At 42.1% G+C, this 16,377-nt stretch overlaps 1 protein-coding gene and 1 long non-coding RNA gene across 4 annotated transcripts in view; one reads left to right on the top strand and one right to left on the bottom strand.

The window, feature by feature from the left end:
- Positions 1-16,377, bottom strand: part of LOC311594154 (retinoblastoma-like protein 1) — a 57,762-nt gene that overhangs the window by 5,540 nt on the left and 35,845 nt on the right. For all 3 annotated transcript variants that reach the window (XM_084775649.1, XM_084775650.1, XM_084775651.1), the window contains 5 exons: positions 15,345-15,521; positions 13,132-13,203; positions 11,849-11,927; positions 8,274-8,422; positions 231-395 (listed from right to left, as the gene is read on the bottom strand). In XM_084775649.1, the coding sequence (XP_084631775.1) occupies positions 231-395; positions 8,274-8,422; positions 11,849-11,927; positions 13,132-13,203; positions 15,345-15,521 (642 nt within the window). The remainder of the gene's footprint in view (positions 1-230; positions 396-8,273; positions 8,423-11,848; positions 11,928-13,131; positions 13,204-15,344; positions 15,522-16,377) is intronic.
- LOC311594195 overlaps positions 1-16,377 on the top strand; it is a 34,248-nt gene that overhangs the window by 13,736 nt on the left and 4,135 nt on the right. The window lies entirely within an intron of this gene.

Genomic DNA, 16,377 nt, shown 5'->3' with positions numbered 1-16,377 from the left:
TACAGTTAGTGGTTTATATTTTATTAATGGTGACTTTGTAACAAGATTAATGGCTGCTGGCTGATAAACTTAAGTCTTAAACTTTAAGAGGTAAAGTTACAAAAAAAAAAAAAAAGATAAAGTTACTTGAAATCCAACTTTTCATTAAGTTACTTGAAAACGCTAACTTGAAATCCATCCCTGAGCAGGGATGTGAGGAAGTGCTCTAACGTGAGGTCTATACCACATACCTTGGAAGGGCTGCCATTGAACTTGTACAGCAGAGCGCTCCTGGGGGTAAGGCCTGATCCATTTTTGTGTGGTGAAACATAAATGGAATGCTGCTGGGAAATGCGGCGTGGGGAGCCTGGCTGTTGCTTAATATGTGGGAAAGGAGAGAGAGGCGGAGCATCCATCTAAAATAACCCAGAAATCATATTCTTAAGACAAAAGATTTAAAAAAACATATTTTAATCCTTGTAGCAATTTTTTGTTAGAAGATTTTATTAATATTAATGGCTTACTAATAGCTGAAAAAGGCAAAAAAGTTATTACTCATTGTTTGCAGTAACTTACCTTTTTGGATCACCAGAGAAATTCTGTAACTTAGTTTTGAAGATGGTGGACAAGCTGGGCACACTGGAATGTTTGTAATCCCAGTGCTCAGGAGCTGAGGCAAGAGTTCTAGGCTAGCTTGGGCTCTGTCCTTCCAAAACAACAACAACCAAACAACTGGGACAAATAAGCAGTATGGTAAACCAGGGACATGTGGGATCCTGTGCTCATACCATGAAGGTAAGAACAGGGCTTGGGCTCATTCAACTCCAAGTATCATAAAACACACAGAGCAGCCCCTGCACCACCACAAAACGAAAGCAAACCACAACCAAGTTTCATTGGCTAAAAAAGATGAACATAAAGAAAATAAATTTCTGAGTGATGCCAAAGAAAGCACAAATCAGCTGAATGAATGACAAATGTAATCGAGGACTTGGAAAGAGAACTACTGAAGAAAACTCAGGGAAAGTCTGACAAGTAGACTAGATGAGGTGGAAGACAAAGTAACGGAGCTAGACCATGCAAGCAAAGAAAACACAAACATCTCCAAAAACCTAGGAAAGGTATGACGGGCCCCAGACCTTAGCACAACTGGCTCCATGTTGGAAGTGCCATTCAGGCATGTAGACAGCACCACCTGGAAAAACTAAAACAAAGGCTTAATCCATCAAAGCCCAAAGTTCTGGCAAAGTCTCTAAATATACTAAAGCAAGGTTTTTGGCTTCTGTACTTCTGCTTCAGGCTAAGTGTTCTTATTAACTATAGTATGTCAACCCAGGACATGGTTTTTTTGTGCTTAAAAGCTAAAGGTAATATACAGTAAGCTAATAGCCAACATCAAATTAAATGGAAACTAAAAGTAATTTCACTAAAATCAGGAACAAGACAAGGCTGCCTACTCTTTCTGTATATATTCAATAATGTATTTGAAGTCCTAGCTAGAGTAAGAAAACTAAGGGAGATCAAGGGATACAATTTGAAAAGGAAAAAGTCAAACTATCACTATTCACAGATGGTATGATAGTAAATTACCCCAAAAATTCTACCAGGGATAAACACCTTCAGCAAAGTGGCTGGATACAAAATTAACTAAAAACAAAACAAAACAAAACAAAACAAAAAAACAAGAACAAAAACCCAGTAGCCCTCTTATATACAAACAATAAGCAGGCTGAGAAAGAAATTACTCTTCACAATAGCCACAAATAATATAAAATATCATGGTGTAACTCTAACCAAACAAGTGAAAGACCTGTATGACAAGAACTTCAAGTCTCTGAGGAAAGAAACTGAAGAAGATTAGAAGATGCAAAGATCTCCCATGCTCTTGGATTGGCAGGATTAACATAGTGAAAATGAGGGCTGGGCGTGGTGGCGCACGCCTCTAATCCCAGCACTCGGGAGACAGAGGTGGGTGGGTCACTGTGAGTTTGAGGCCAGCCTGGTCTACAAAGTGAGTCCAGGACAGCCAAGGCTACACAGAGAGACCCTGTCTGGAAAAACAAACAAACAAACAAACAAACAGACACACACCACCACCACCGTGGAAATGGCATCTTTTCAAAAGCAATCTACAGATTCAACACAATCCCAACACAGTTTGTTTGCTTTGGTTTTGTTTTGTTTGTTTGTTTGTTTGTTTTTTGAGACAGGGTTTCTCTGTGTAGCCCTGGCTGTCCTGGACTCACTTTGTAGATAAGGCTGGCTTCAAACTTACAGAGATCCACCTGCCTCTGCCTCCTGAGTGCTGGGAGTGAGGGCATGCGCCACCACACCTGGCCCTTCCAACACATTTCTTTATGAAAAACAAAAACAAACCCATGTTAGCTAAAATGATCCTGTACAATAAAAGAACTTCTGAAGGTATCTCCATCCCTGACCTCAAGCTGTAGAACAGAACAATAGTAATAAAAACCGCTTGACGTTGGCATAAAAATAGACAAGTTGACCAATGGAATCTAATCAAAGACCCAGAAATAAACCCACATACCTACAACACTTGCTTTTTTACAAAGAAGCCAAAACCATACAGTGGTGGTGGTGGTGGGGGAATTGATTGGATGTCTGCACGGAGAAGAATGTAAATACGCATAGAACTCAAGTCCAAGTGGATGACAGACTCAACATAAAACCAAACATATTAAACCTAACAGAAGAAAAGGAGGGAACAGCATGAATGCCTAGGCACAGGAGACAACTTCCTGAGCAGAGCACCAACAGCTCAGGCTCTAAGATCAACAATTAACACATGGGACCTCATGAAACCGAAACGCTTCTGTAAGGCAAGGGACACCATCAATAGGACAAAATGGCAGCTGCATAATGGGGAAAGATCTTCACTAACCCTACATCTGAGAGAGGACTAATATTCAAAATATATAAAGAACTCAAGAAACTTGATACCAACAAACCAAATATAACCCAGTTAAAAAATGAGGTACACAGCTAAACAGACTTCTCAACAAAGGAATCTCCAAGAAGCACTCAAAGAAATATTCAATGTCCCTAGTCATTAGGGAAATACAAATCAAAAAGACTCTGAGATTCCATCTTACACCTGTCAGAATAGCTAAGATCAAAAGCCCAAGTGACAGCACATACTGGCAAGGACGTGGAGCAAGGGGAACGCTCCTTCATTGCTGGTGGGAGGGCAAACTTGTATAACCACTTTGAAAATCAACTTGGCAGTTCCTCAGAAAATTGGGAACAGTTTTACCTCCAGACCCAGCTATACCACTCCTGGGCATATACCAGAAAGATGCTCCACCACACAACAAGGATACTTGCTCAACTATGTTCAGAGCAGCTTTATTTGTAATAGCCAGAAACTGGAAACAACTTAGATGTCCCTCAACAGAACAACAGATAAAGAAAATGTGGTGCATTTACACAATGGACTACTACTCAGCTATTTAAAACAAGGATGCCATGAAATGTGCAGGTAAATTATGCAACTAGAAAATATCCTGAGTGAGGTAACCCAGACCCAGAAAGACAAGCATGGTGTGTACTCACTTATAAGTGAATATTAGCCATAAAGTACAGAATAACCACACTGCAATCCACAGACCCAAAGGAGCTAAGTAACAAGGTTCAAGGAGGAAGCTTGAATCTCACTCAGAGAGGAAATAAAATAGACACTGGAGGTAGGTGGATGGAGGGAACTGGGTAGGAGAAGGGGTTGGGAGGGGACAAGAGGGATCAAGTGTGGGGAGGACTGAGGGAGAGAGAACTGGGAAAGAGAACTGAAATTGGTGTGGGGTCAGCTCTGGGATGAGCCAGAAACCTAGGACAAGAGAAACTCCCAGGGATCTGTGAGGATGTACGCAGCTAAGACTCTTAGCAACAGGGAATATAAAACCTGAAATGGCCGTCTCTTATAACCAGGCAAGACTTCCAATGGAGGGATAGGAACAACAACCCATCCACAAAACATTTAAACCAAAATTTGTCTCACCTACAAGAAGTGTAGGGATAAAGATGGAGCAGAGTTGGAATGGCCAATCAGTGACTAGCCCAACTTGAGACCCACCCCCATGAGAAAGAGCCAATTCCTATACTATTAATGATATTCTGCTATCCTCAGCAGAGTCTGGCATAGCTGAGAGGATTCAGCCAGCAGCTGATGGAAACAGGTCCAAAGACCCACAGCCAAAACTAGGGAGAGCTTGGAGAATCTTGTGGCAGAAAGGCACGAAGAATTAAAGGAGCCAGAGAGGCCAAGGATGCCACAGAAAACCTACAGAATCAATTAACTTGCCAGAGGAGGATACAAGTACTTGCTAGTTTTTAGTGATACCTTTCTGGCTGAGTAGAAGTTCCCCATCCACACTGAAACTGCTCAAATAGTAGTTTAAAAACTTCTCTAGGAATTGGTCCCCCGATTTGGCTTTCCCCAGCAATGGGGTCCATCAATGGCCAAGCTTTCATAGCCAAAATTTCTCAATTAATAGTTAAAGCTTTAGACATAGACTGAAAACCTCATTGTGCTCATAGAAGTCTGGTAATCAATCAATCAATAAACTCATTAAATAAATAAATAACCTCATTGTGCTCACAATTCTGGTAATCAGTAAATAAATAAGCCAACAAATAAATAAAAAGCAGGGCATTAAAAAAAAAACCCTCTAACAAAACTTTCCCTGAGTCTAGCAAAGGGCAGACAGACCTCATTTCATTGCTTTGCTTTGGGGTGTTCACTGTACCCCATGTAGGGAAGGACTTACCCCTATGAGATTATGTTTGGAAGAAAACACACACACACACACACACACACACACACACACACACACACACACACACACACACACACAGTTTCTCAGGCTCAGAGACCAGCAGTTGACAGAATTCTCTACCTAGTCCTTTCTCAAGTCACTACAGGCCCTCCAGTTGCCCTACGGGCTGTCCACTGAACCATCCATAAGCTTGGCTGCCCTCGGAGCCCACCACCAGTCTCCCCTTGTTTGAATTCAGAGGTACCATCTGGGTGAAGCAGGTAGCCAAAAGAAGACCAGAAACACCCTGGAAAGGACCCTACAAAGTGATTCTCCACTCCTACAGCTGTGAAGGTAGCTGGCACTACACCATGGATCCACCACACCTAGGTCAAAGTGACAGCCACAGACACCACTGCCAATGGACTATCTCTAGACTATGGACTCATTAAAAGGAAGGCTTCATTGGGCTGCAGGCCCTTCCACTCCTTTCCCCTCTACTTCCTCCACAGTCTCATGTGTGGTATAAATACAGGGTTATGGTCCAACCCCACTGCCTTCAGGCCTGGAAGTGGGAACTGAGGAAGACAGAAGGTAATAATTAGTGTGACTACAGACCAGCAAGCCACATTCCATCTTTACCCTTACTTACTGATGTCCACTTTAAATGTCTGGTTGTATTGGAGAAAGGCAAGATATGAGTGTTTACCTTTTGCGATGGGAATACAGAGTTTACAATTCTATGCCTGCCCTGCAGCTGGGCCTCCTGGTAGACAGCAATAAGGGAGTTTCCACTGCAAACACTGGGGTTGTGAAACTGAAGCTTCCTGAAAAATTTCTTAGAAAAGATTCCAGCCTTCGGGAACCAGGATAAACCTGGGGAATCTGACTCTAAGCTGCAGGAAGGGACCCTGGGTATAGCTAATCATTCTCAGCCAAAAATCAGCTAGGATTGCTTGTTATGCTTAGACACTCAGCCCCTAGACCATACAGGGAAAGGAATTAACCAGCCTGTCAGCCCACTGACCAACAAAACTCAATGTGACTGGGGGAAGCCCAAATTACTGGTAGAGGACTTAGAAGGTGGTGAAAATTGTCTAATATCCAAAACCTTTAACCTAGGCACTGCCCTTATTCTGATGCCTGCTGTCCTGCCTTGCAGGATAACTTAACCGGAACCAGCAATATCTCCAAGCCCTGAGACTGCTTGGTGGGTGTGTACTAATGGTTTGATTAAATGTGCCTCTTCTGATGCTTTGCAAACTAAGCAGGTTGATCAGGACCCAGAGGTATTAAAATTTTCTATTTCTGATTTAAACAACAGATTCCCTTGTAGAAACGATCCTACAAAGCTGGAGAGGCTGGGATTTACTTCTCATGAGATACAGGAAGCTTTGGGAGAAACCTGCTGTTTTTATGCTCACCGATCAGGAGTAACTAAAAAAATCTTGACATGGTAGGGAAAAACCTCAAAAAGAGAAAAGATCATTGGTGCCAGTCTTGTTCTTTTGGTGTCCCTGGCTAGCTACTCTGCTATCAGCATGGGCTGGGTGTTCAGTTCTCCTGCTGATTGGATTCCATCTTAAACTATATGGCCAATTATGTATCAGTTCAGTGAAATTAATGGTCCTTAGGACCAACCACATCTATTCAGAGCAGAATGATTTAACTCATTCACTAAGACCAACAGTGAGTGTAACAGGGCCCAGGCCTTAGCACAGCAGCCATTCAGGCTGTAACGCTCAGTACATAGACAGCACCACTTGGAAAAACTAAACAAAGACCTAATCTATCAAAGTCCAAAGTTCTAGGAAAAGTCTCTATATAGTCTAACTTTTAAGCTTCTGCAGTTCTGCTTCTGGCCATCTGTTCTTGTTAACTTTAGTATGTCAACCCAGGATACATTTTTGTGCTTAAAGGCTCCCCCTGAGAAAGGCTCGGCGCTACACTGGGATCCCAAACACCCTGTGTAGTTGCTGGCCGGCTAATAAAGGCTTCCTATTGGCCTACACCCATGTCCAAGCAGTGTTCTGTGGTGAACACCCCATAACAAAAGGAACACTGGTAAACTACAGGAGCTACGGTAAACTATGAAAAGACCAAATCTCTGAATAGAGAAATAGATGAGGGAGAGAACTTCAGGCCAATGGCACAGACAGATCTTCAAAAAGATCAGAGAAAATGTCTGCTAACTATCAAAAGACACACTGACACGGATACAAGCACACAGAGCACAACTAGACAAGGCCAGAACAGAAGCTCTCCAAGGCATGTCGAAGTTAAATAATTTATTTAATTTTAATTTATGTGCATTGGTATGAGGGTGTCAGATCTTGGAGCCACAGACTGTTGTGAGCTGCCGTGTGGGTGCTTGGGAACTGAACGCAGGTGTCTTAGAAGAGCAGGCAGTGCTCTTAACCACTGAGCCATCTCTCCAGGCCCGTATCAAAGTTAAAACAAAATACACAGAACAAAAACCCAAAAGTATTGAAAACTGAAAAGAGGAAAAGTAAAAAGTTGCACATAAAATAACACATCAGAATAACAGCTGATTTCTCAGTGGAAACTCTGAAAGCCAGAAGAGGCTGAAATGCACTCAGAAGTTCTAAAAAGACCCAGGCGTGGTGGCGCGCACCTGTAATCCCAGCACTCAGGAGGCAGAGGCAGGTGGATCTCCATGAGTTTGAGGCCAGCCTGGTCTACAAAGTGAGTCCAGGACAGCCAAGTCTACACAGAGAAACCCTGTCTCAAAAAAACAAAACAAAACAAACCTCCCCCCCAAAAGTTCTAAAAAGACCTAAATTACTGTACCCAGCAAAACTATCTGCCATAGTTGAAAAAAAAAAAACCACCCAAAAATTTATGTTCACCATAGCAACTCTAAGGAGAACACTAGAAGCAATACATTGAACTAAAAAGAGGAAGAAGCATAGGAAAACAAACAAAGCTGTACTCAATGAAATACAAAACACAACTAAGAATACAAACAGAAAACAAACAAACAAAAACCCAAAACAACCAAGAAATTATTTGCAACCACACAAAACTCTCAACAAAAACTTAAAAATATTGATCGACTAAACTCTCCAATCAAAAGACAAAGAGTAGCTAATGCAGGTGTGGTGGCAGCGCCAGCGCCTGGGACACAGAGGAAGGAGGGTCTCTGTGAACTGGGGGTCACTGGGGTCTACACACTGAGTTCCAGGACAGAACAGCCAGAGCTACATAGTGAGACTCTGTCTCAAAGACACACACACACACACACACACACTCATATTCTCTCTCTCCAAAATCCTGTTTCCATGTCTACGGATTATTCAACACAAGTGGTCAGTCCTGAAATCATATATACAAATGCCACACTTAAATGGACTCAGAATAATAAAGAAAAAGAAGCCATTAATTTGAGAGGGGGTGGGGCAGGCATGGGAAGGACAGAAAGTGGGAGAGAGAAATGATGTAAATACAGTCTAATTAAAATTTAAAAAAAATTTGAAGAAAATAGCAAGACTTAAAACTTACCATATGGTCCTGATTGGACAGGTCATATTTCAATGCAAATGACTTCACTCTTCCTACATATATTGTATTGTAGAATTTGATGAGATCACCTCTTTCCTCTTTCACTGGTTCACTGGAACAGTTGGGTGTCTTTGTGGCATCTTCTATGTCTGTTAAGAAAAATTCATCATGTGACAGAACAGAAAACATATTTCACAAGGGCCGTTTCTCAGCTCACTGCCCCGATGGCCTTTATTAAAGGGGAACCTGCTCTGTTAGTTCTTAAGCAACTGTACAAACAGGTGGCAGGGAAACCCCTGAGCTTCAGCGTACAAGAAGGCCTGAAGACACTCATACCGGTTGTCTGAAGAAGGCGGAATGACTCTAAAAGGCAAAGCATATATTTATAGGTTAAGAAAGAGGCAAAGTGAGCTGGTGTGGAGGCGCACACCTTTGATGCCAGTGCATAGAGTTCAGGCCAAGACCTTGGCTTAAAAAAGAAAACAAAAATCAAGATGAATTGCTTGTGTTTATCTTTTTTGCAAATGCAAGGCAAGCAGGTAGTAGGGTTTGCGTTTGTTTTCAGACGGCTTTATTCTGTAGTAGGAGATAACCTCAAACTCACAGCCATCTTCTTGCCTCAGGCTCCACAGCGTTGGGATTTAGGTCTGAGCCACCACAGCTGCACACACAATCTCTTAGCTATGCAGTCACTAGGACTTCTGTTTCTCTTGTGTGACAGGACCTCCAGTTTTCAGTTGTAGAAAAAACACAAAGTTTGCCCCAAGGTGCTTTTTATCTGTTGGCATCGCTCAGAATAGACTTCAAGCAGAGCTGTAGTCTGCTCACTGTTTAGGGAAAGTGTATAAACTTCAGCTTACCTGTATAAGAATCACCCTTTTTTTTTTTTTTGAGACAGGGTTTCTCTGTGTCGCCCTGGCTGTCCTAGAACTAGCTCTGTAGACCAGGCTGGCCTCAAACTCACAGAGATCCATCAGCATCCACCTCTTGAGTGCTGGCACTAAATGTATGTGCTAGCCACCATGGCTGGACTGTTTCTTAACAGTAATGATGAACCCACTCAAGGAAATTCAGCATATCAAAAATGAGTTCTTGTTTTCAATAGAGTTGAAGCATGCCTTCGCTTCAGGATAGCCAGAAACAGAAAGAGTCCAGGGCCATGCAACCTCAAGGAACCTCTCAAAGGGTCTCACACCTAATTTGGATGTCATCTCCCACAGCAAAGTGCTGTGGATTAAAGTCAGGGTCTGCACATGTTAGAAATGTGCTCTTCTGACCGCCACCAACACCTGTACACATGTGAACAGACACAGATCACACACACATATATACATTTAAAAAAATAGTTAAAACTAAATAAACAAGAGTTGGCGCAATACCTCAATGGTTAAAGGCACTTTTTGCTCTTGCTGAGGACATGGGTTTAGTTCTCAGATTCTATACAGTGGCTCACATCCCATCCAGTTCCAGGGGATCTGACACCTTCTTCTGGCCTTTAAAAGTACTGTATGCATGTGGTGCACAGACATGCAGCATCTATACACATTAAAACATTTTTAAAAAGTCTCCAAAACCTCCACGATTCTAGTCCTTAAAAATAAAATAGAACAAACTGGGTATTTGGCTCTGCCAACTAGAGATGCTGCTTTTGCCATGCTGCACCCTGCACAACCTCAGACTCTTGCAGAACCTCCTCGTCAACAAGAAGGACTTTACCAGAAATGGTCCCTCAACCTTTTCAACTTTTAGAAATGTAAGACATAAATTTCTGTTTTTTTCTTAATCATATAATCTCAGATATCTTGTTACTGCAACAGAAATACACCCAGGAACTTAGTAATAGCTGCCGTACGGCAGGCAATCTCATCACACGGGCAAACTGCAATTATTTAATGTTCTCATTAGATTATAAATTTCAGTGTTAAAGAAAAGCATACTGAATAGTTTAGATCTTTGATTTGAAAAATTTCCAAGGACTTAAAGTGCAAGTGGAAAAGAAAAAACGAAAACCATCCAAGGTTCTGCATCCCAGGATGATACAGGAACATTTGAGCAAAGAACATGCGGGAAGCAGTTCTGTGCTGAGGCACCGTTTGAGACACAAGCTGGGGAAAGCTCTGTCCAGCTTCTCAAGGGACTATCAGCAACTGCGGCTGGCTCCTTTGCACAGACCGCCATTAGTCTTCAGACTGAGAAGACTCAGACTGTGATCCTTGCCATGTAACAATGGAGGAGGTAGGGCCATGGAGATGGCTGCTGACAACGAGCCACCTCATGAGCGCTCTGCAAAAGCAGTTAGCACTCTTGACTGCTGAGCCATCTCTCTAGTTCCTGTGCTTGCTTCTTCAAAATAATTCTTGGGTCAGAGCTGTAGCTCAGTTGGTGGAGTGTTGGTCCAGCATATACCAAGTTCTCGATTCCATGCTCAGCACCTGATAAACTACACGGTGCCACAAGCATTTAATCCCAGAGCTCAGGAGCTAGAAGAGTCAGAATTGTAAGGTCACCCTGATATACAAGGAGTGTGAGATTAGCCTGGGCTAGGAAGCTTGTCTCAAAAAACAAAAACAAACAAACTCCACACATTAGGCAAGGAACCCAGAAGCTTCTGTTATCTTGTCTTTTTTCTTCCCTTCTTTTAAATGGTTTCTTTCAGGTATGTGTTCCTGCTACAAAAATGGGACTTTGTTGGGACTTTGTTGACTGAGATCTTCGAAGTTTACATCCCAGTCACTTGTCTGTGTGGCTTTTCCTGCTGCTGTGATACAATACTCTGAAAGCACTCAAGGAAAGTGCGTTTGTGTGGCGCATGGTTCAAGGGTACCCTCCATCATGACAGGGACGTCACGGCAGCAGGAGCCTGACCCAGATGGTCAAGGTGCATCCAGTCAGAAAGCAGAGAACTCAGCTTCCTCATGGTCTGGGCTCAACCCCAGGGAGCAGTGCTGCCCACCTCAATGACCCTCATTGTGACAACCCTCATAATTGTGCCTGGAGGCTTCCTAGGAGATGCCAGGTTTTATCAAGTTGACAATCAACACTAACCAAGACAACACTGTAGTGATGCAGAGCTGTGCAATTCAAAAGTTGCCTTTAGGTCTAAAAGTGCAGTGGTAGAGTGTTTGCCTAGCATCCTTAAAACTTTGGGTTTAATCTTTAGCACTACAAAGGAAAACAGGAAGGGGTTGGAGAGATGGAGTGGTTAAACACATGTGCTGCTCTTGTAGAGGACAGTTTAGTTCATATCAGACAGATCACAAGTGCCTGTGACTCCAGCTCAGGGCACCAACACCCTCTTCTGGCCTCCACAGGCACCTACAGTCAGTCAGTCAGTCAGTCAGTCAGTCTCTCTCTCTCTCTCTCTCTCTCTCTCTCTCTCTCTCTCTCTCTCTCTCTCTCTCTCTCTCACACACACACACACACACACACACACACACACTAATTCTTTAAAAACAGTGAGAGTGTATTGCTCCTTCCACCTACGCTGTAAGCCCATGTTGTCTGACGGCTACTATACTGTGTGCAGTGTAGTCAAAGGAGTGTTACGTATAGCACGTTAAGTTGGGTAAGCTTACCACCGTCTGTCATCTCATAATCACCATTGTATGTCACAACTTCTCTTGGAATACTTCTCAAGAGAACACTCCTATATACCTACAAGCCAGAGGGGGAGACATCACTCAGTCACTATGGGATACAAATTAAACAAAACCCAAACAAGAGCAAAATAAAGTCAGTTAAGAAATATCTCTCATGTGAATGATCACCAAAGAGTTAAAATCATATTAACTCTCCTAAGTACAGATCAAAAAAACAAAAACAAGTTTTTGATTTGCTTGATTAGAGTTACACTAAGATACTTTATGTTTTTGTGTCTACTGTGAAGGGTGTTGTTTCCCTAATTTCTGTCTCAGTCTATTTGTCTTTTGTACACAGGAGGGCTACTGATTTTTTTAAAGTTAATTTTGTATCTACCCACTTTGTTGAAGGTGTTTATCAGCCATAGGAGTTCCCTGGTAGAAATTTGGGGACACTTATGTATACTATCATAACATCTGAAAATAGTGATACTTTGACTTCTTCCTTTCCGATTTGTATCCTCTTCCCCGCCCCCGCCCCCCCAAAGACAGGGTTTCTCTGTGTAACCTTGGCTGTCCTGGACTCACTTTGTAGACCAGGCTGGCCTCGAACTTACAGTGCTCCACCTGCCTCTGCCTTCCAAACAATTTGTATCCTCTTGATCTCCTTGAGTTGTTTTATTGCTCTAGCTAGGACTTCAAATTCTCTATCAAAGAGAAACAGACTCTGATGCCCAGTCATTGATTACTTCTTCCTGGTAGGGTGGCCTTGCAGGGCCGCAGAGGAAGAGGATGCAGGCAGTCCTGATGAGACTTGGCACTCCTTTAATTGCAGCACTCACAGGGCAGAGGCAGACAGATCTTTGTGAATTTGAGGCCAGCCTGGTCTATAGTTAGCTCCTGGTCAGCTAGGGCTACATAATGAGACTCTGTCTCAAACAAAACAAAGCATAATAAAACCCAACTGTGAAATATTGTTATTATATATCTTTTGATAGGTTTTCTAGTGAAAAATGCCTCTCCTCCTAAAATGAACAAAAATTAGTCCAGAATTTGTGAGAAGTGCATGCACAATATGGATGAGGCAGGAGAGCCAGATTCCCTGGCCTCGGCCTAAGCTGTCCTTTAACACCGCTATACCTTCAGTTTCCTGTCATCAATTAAACCAGAGAATCCAAACTACATTAAGACTATCAAGTAACTACCTTCTATATGTCTTGACAACAAAGAAATGGCACAAAAACCTATTTTTGCACAGTAGGAACAATAATGTAACTCACGTGACTGTTAGCTTGGGGCTGATTTCTATAACTTTTCATTATTTCTTGAAAAGTTCTTTCCTCTTTTGTTACCTAAGGAAAAGAAAAATTATATTTATCTTTTTTTATTTTTTATATATCATATATATATTTTTCACTTTGAAAAATTATATTTATTAACTGCTTTTGAAAGAAAAAAGGCTCTGAACAAAAACTTCAATTATAGGTTGATTCTGAGAGCAGCCTTTTGGAAAGCCATTAACCCTAGGCCAACCTACAACTGAAAACCACATCAGTTATGACTTTTGCTACCTTTAAAGTTCAGTCTTTGTGGCCTGGGGGTGCAGGGAGACATAGGTAACAGTTTCATCAATCAGAAAACACTAGAGCTGGTATGATAGAACTATACTGAAAGAAATTTTTTAAAAAAAAGATTTACTTTATTATTATGTATACAGTGTTGTCTGCTTGTTTACCTGCAGGCCAGAAGAGGGCACCAGGTTACATCATAGATGGTTGTGAGCCACCATGTGGTTGCTGGGACTTGAACTCAGGACCTTTAGAAGAGCAGGTGGTGCTCTTAACCACTGAGCCATCTCTCCAGCCCCCGAAAATAAATTTTATGAAAAGTGACAGAAGAAAATGAAGACCTGCTGGACCCCCTGCAGCCTCTGGTTTTATTACTTTTAAATACTTACTTAAAAGCAAATTAACCACCTAGCAAAGGGCAGAAAGAGGCCTTGCAGTGATCATAAAAGAACTGAGAAGCTGTTACAGGATTAGGGTTTGGATGCCTTGAGAGTGTGTAATACTCCGAAGCCACAGTGGGCCAGGGAAAGGAGAGAGTAGTGATCGAAGAGAGGGCCCTTCTCTTTTCTGTTTCATAACATCAGCTTCAGTTAATCCTTCCCTGATTCACTGTCCATAACACTGAACCCATTTTCTATGATAATGACTTAGAAGTAGAAAAGCCTGAATTCTGACAGATTCTAGAAAGACAAAAATGATTAGTTAAAAACATTTACTAATACTTTGTATAGAGATTTTATTCTTTTTTGAGACAGGGTTTTTCTGGCTGGCTTTGAACTCACAGCAGTCCACCTAGTTCTGCCTCCCAGTGTGCTGGGATTAAGGCACACGCCACTACGCCTGGCATGAGATTTTAAAAATTATTCTTATATGTATGGGTGTTCTGTCCGTATGAGTGCCCACGTACTAAATGCATGTCTGGGGACAAGGAAGCCAGAAGAGGATCAGATCCCCTAGAACTAGCGTTACAAGAGGTTGTGAGCAGTAATGCGGGTGCTGGGGATTGAACCTGGGTCCTTTGGAAGAGCAGCCAGGGCTCTTAACTTTTGAGCCATCTCTCCAGCCCCTGTATAGAGATTTTAAAGCGGTATTGGACAGGACAGTGACAGAGTTTGGAAACATACCCTTCATCTCAAATGCTTAAAAGTCAGGTCTTAAAATTATATACATTGGCTATATTGATAGTTTGGCCAATATATTATCAAAATAGAAGTTATAATTTTTCCCATATATGTCAAATTAAAAAAACAAACAAACCAAGCAAGATGACCTCAATGTGGTGTAGCAACAGAAAGTATTTGTGAGGAAGCAGGCTAAATCAAAGGAAGGCGGTACAGAGCAGAGGCACCCTGCCCCGGGCTGTGCTGCCACTTCCTGGCTAACTTTGGCCAAGGGACTTCAGTTCTGGGCCATAACTCATTTGAATGTAATGCTCACTTTATGTCACAAGGTCGAGGAGGAAATGTGCTATTCACATTTCCCGATTCCTTTATAACCAATGTATTCTTTTTAAAAAAGCGTAAAATGTCACTTATAATGATGGTGTGTGTGAACCCATGAGCTCCTCTATCTTGGAACATGTGTGAAGGTCAGAGGACAATGTTTAGGGTTCAGCTTTCCCTTTCTCCCTTTCACTGTGGGGTCCAGGAATGACATCCAGGTGCTCAGGCTTCTGGGGCAAACACCTTTACCCGCTGAGCCACCTCCCTAGCCCAAGGCAGAATGTACTCTCATCAAGTGGAAAAGCTGCCCATTGAAGTTCACAGGAAGGTCCAGACAGTGTACTAGCCTGAAATGATTACTTAGTAGTGGTAAGCAGTACTAGCTTATAGCATAAAAGGGAAACTAAGGCTCAAGTTCAACAGCTCTTACTGATGCTTCAAGTTAAGGCAACTAGTGCAGACCGTCTCCCATCCTATACATACTTTTGCCATGATGTAAAAGGCACACAGAAGAAGCTGATCCAAATGCCTATCTTTCATTAAATCAGGGCAGTGAACTAACGTGAACTCAAAACATGTCCAGATCTTCCTTCGTAACTCATTTGAAACATCAAGTTTTAAACATAAATCACGTAAGCGCACACTTGCCAAATGATAGACCTAAGACAGGAGAAAACACAGTTATGAAACAAGTTATTTCTCAAGTTTTTACATCTTACCATGAACATGGGCTATAGGACAAGGTTTAAAAACCAGGTAGGCTGTTAAATTACCAAATCATCTAAATTTTCTGTTTTTCAATATTAGTTTATTGCTGTGGCTAAAGGGTATAGATTAAAAGAAGAAAGAAAGAAAGAAAGAAAGAAAGAAAGAAAGAAAACTACTTTACACTGTTTTTTTAAAAAGGCCATGCCCATTACTCTATAATGCCACCATGTAAAGTAAGAAAAAGTAAAACTAGGGTTTACCTGTACAATAACTATGATAAACTCAAGAATTTTCAAGCGTTCGGAAGTCCCTGTGTGTTCTCTTTGGGCTGGATAAAATTACTAGAATGTCTAATATGCCAGGTAGTCATGATCTGAACTTTTCTGAGCCTAAAAATGACTCAGGAAGCAAAACTATTAAAAAAAAAAAGTCTCTTGAGGATGGAGAGATGGCTCCATGGTTTAGAGCATGCCTGGTGTCTTAGGAGACCAGGAAAAAGTGTCAGAGTTCCTGGGACTGGAGTTACAGACAGCTGTGAGCCACTACCTGGATACTGGGAATCGAACCTGGGTCTTCTGGAAGAGCAGTGAGTGATCTTAACTACTGAGCCCTCTCTCCATCCCCTAAATAAATATATCTTTAAAATAAGGTAGGACTGGGTGTGGTGGCGCACGCCTTTAATCCCAGCACTTGGCAGGCAGAGGCAGGGGGATCTCTGTGAGTTCGAGGCCAGCCTGGTCTACAAAGTGAGTCCAGGACAGCCAAGGCTACACAGAGAACCCTGTCTCAAAAATCCGGGGGAAAAAAA

The sequence above is a fragment of the Acomys minous genome (genome assembly GCF_964271855.1).
Source record: "Acomys minous genome assembly, chromosome: 3".
Lineage (NCBI taxonomy): Eukaryota > Metazoa > Chordata > Mammalia > Rodentia > Muridae > Acomys > Acomys minous.
This window is presented reverse-complemented; position numbering and strand designations above follow the sequence as displayed.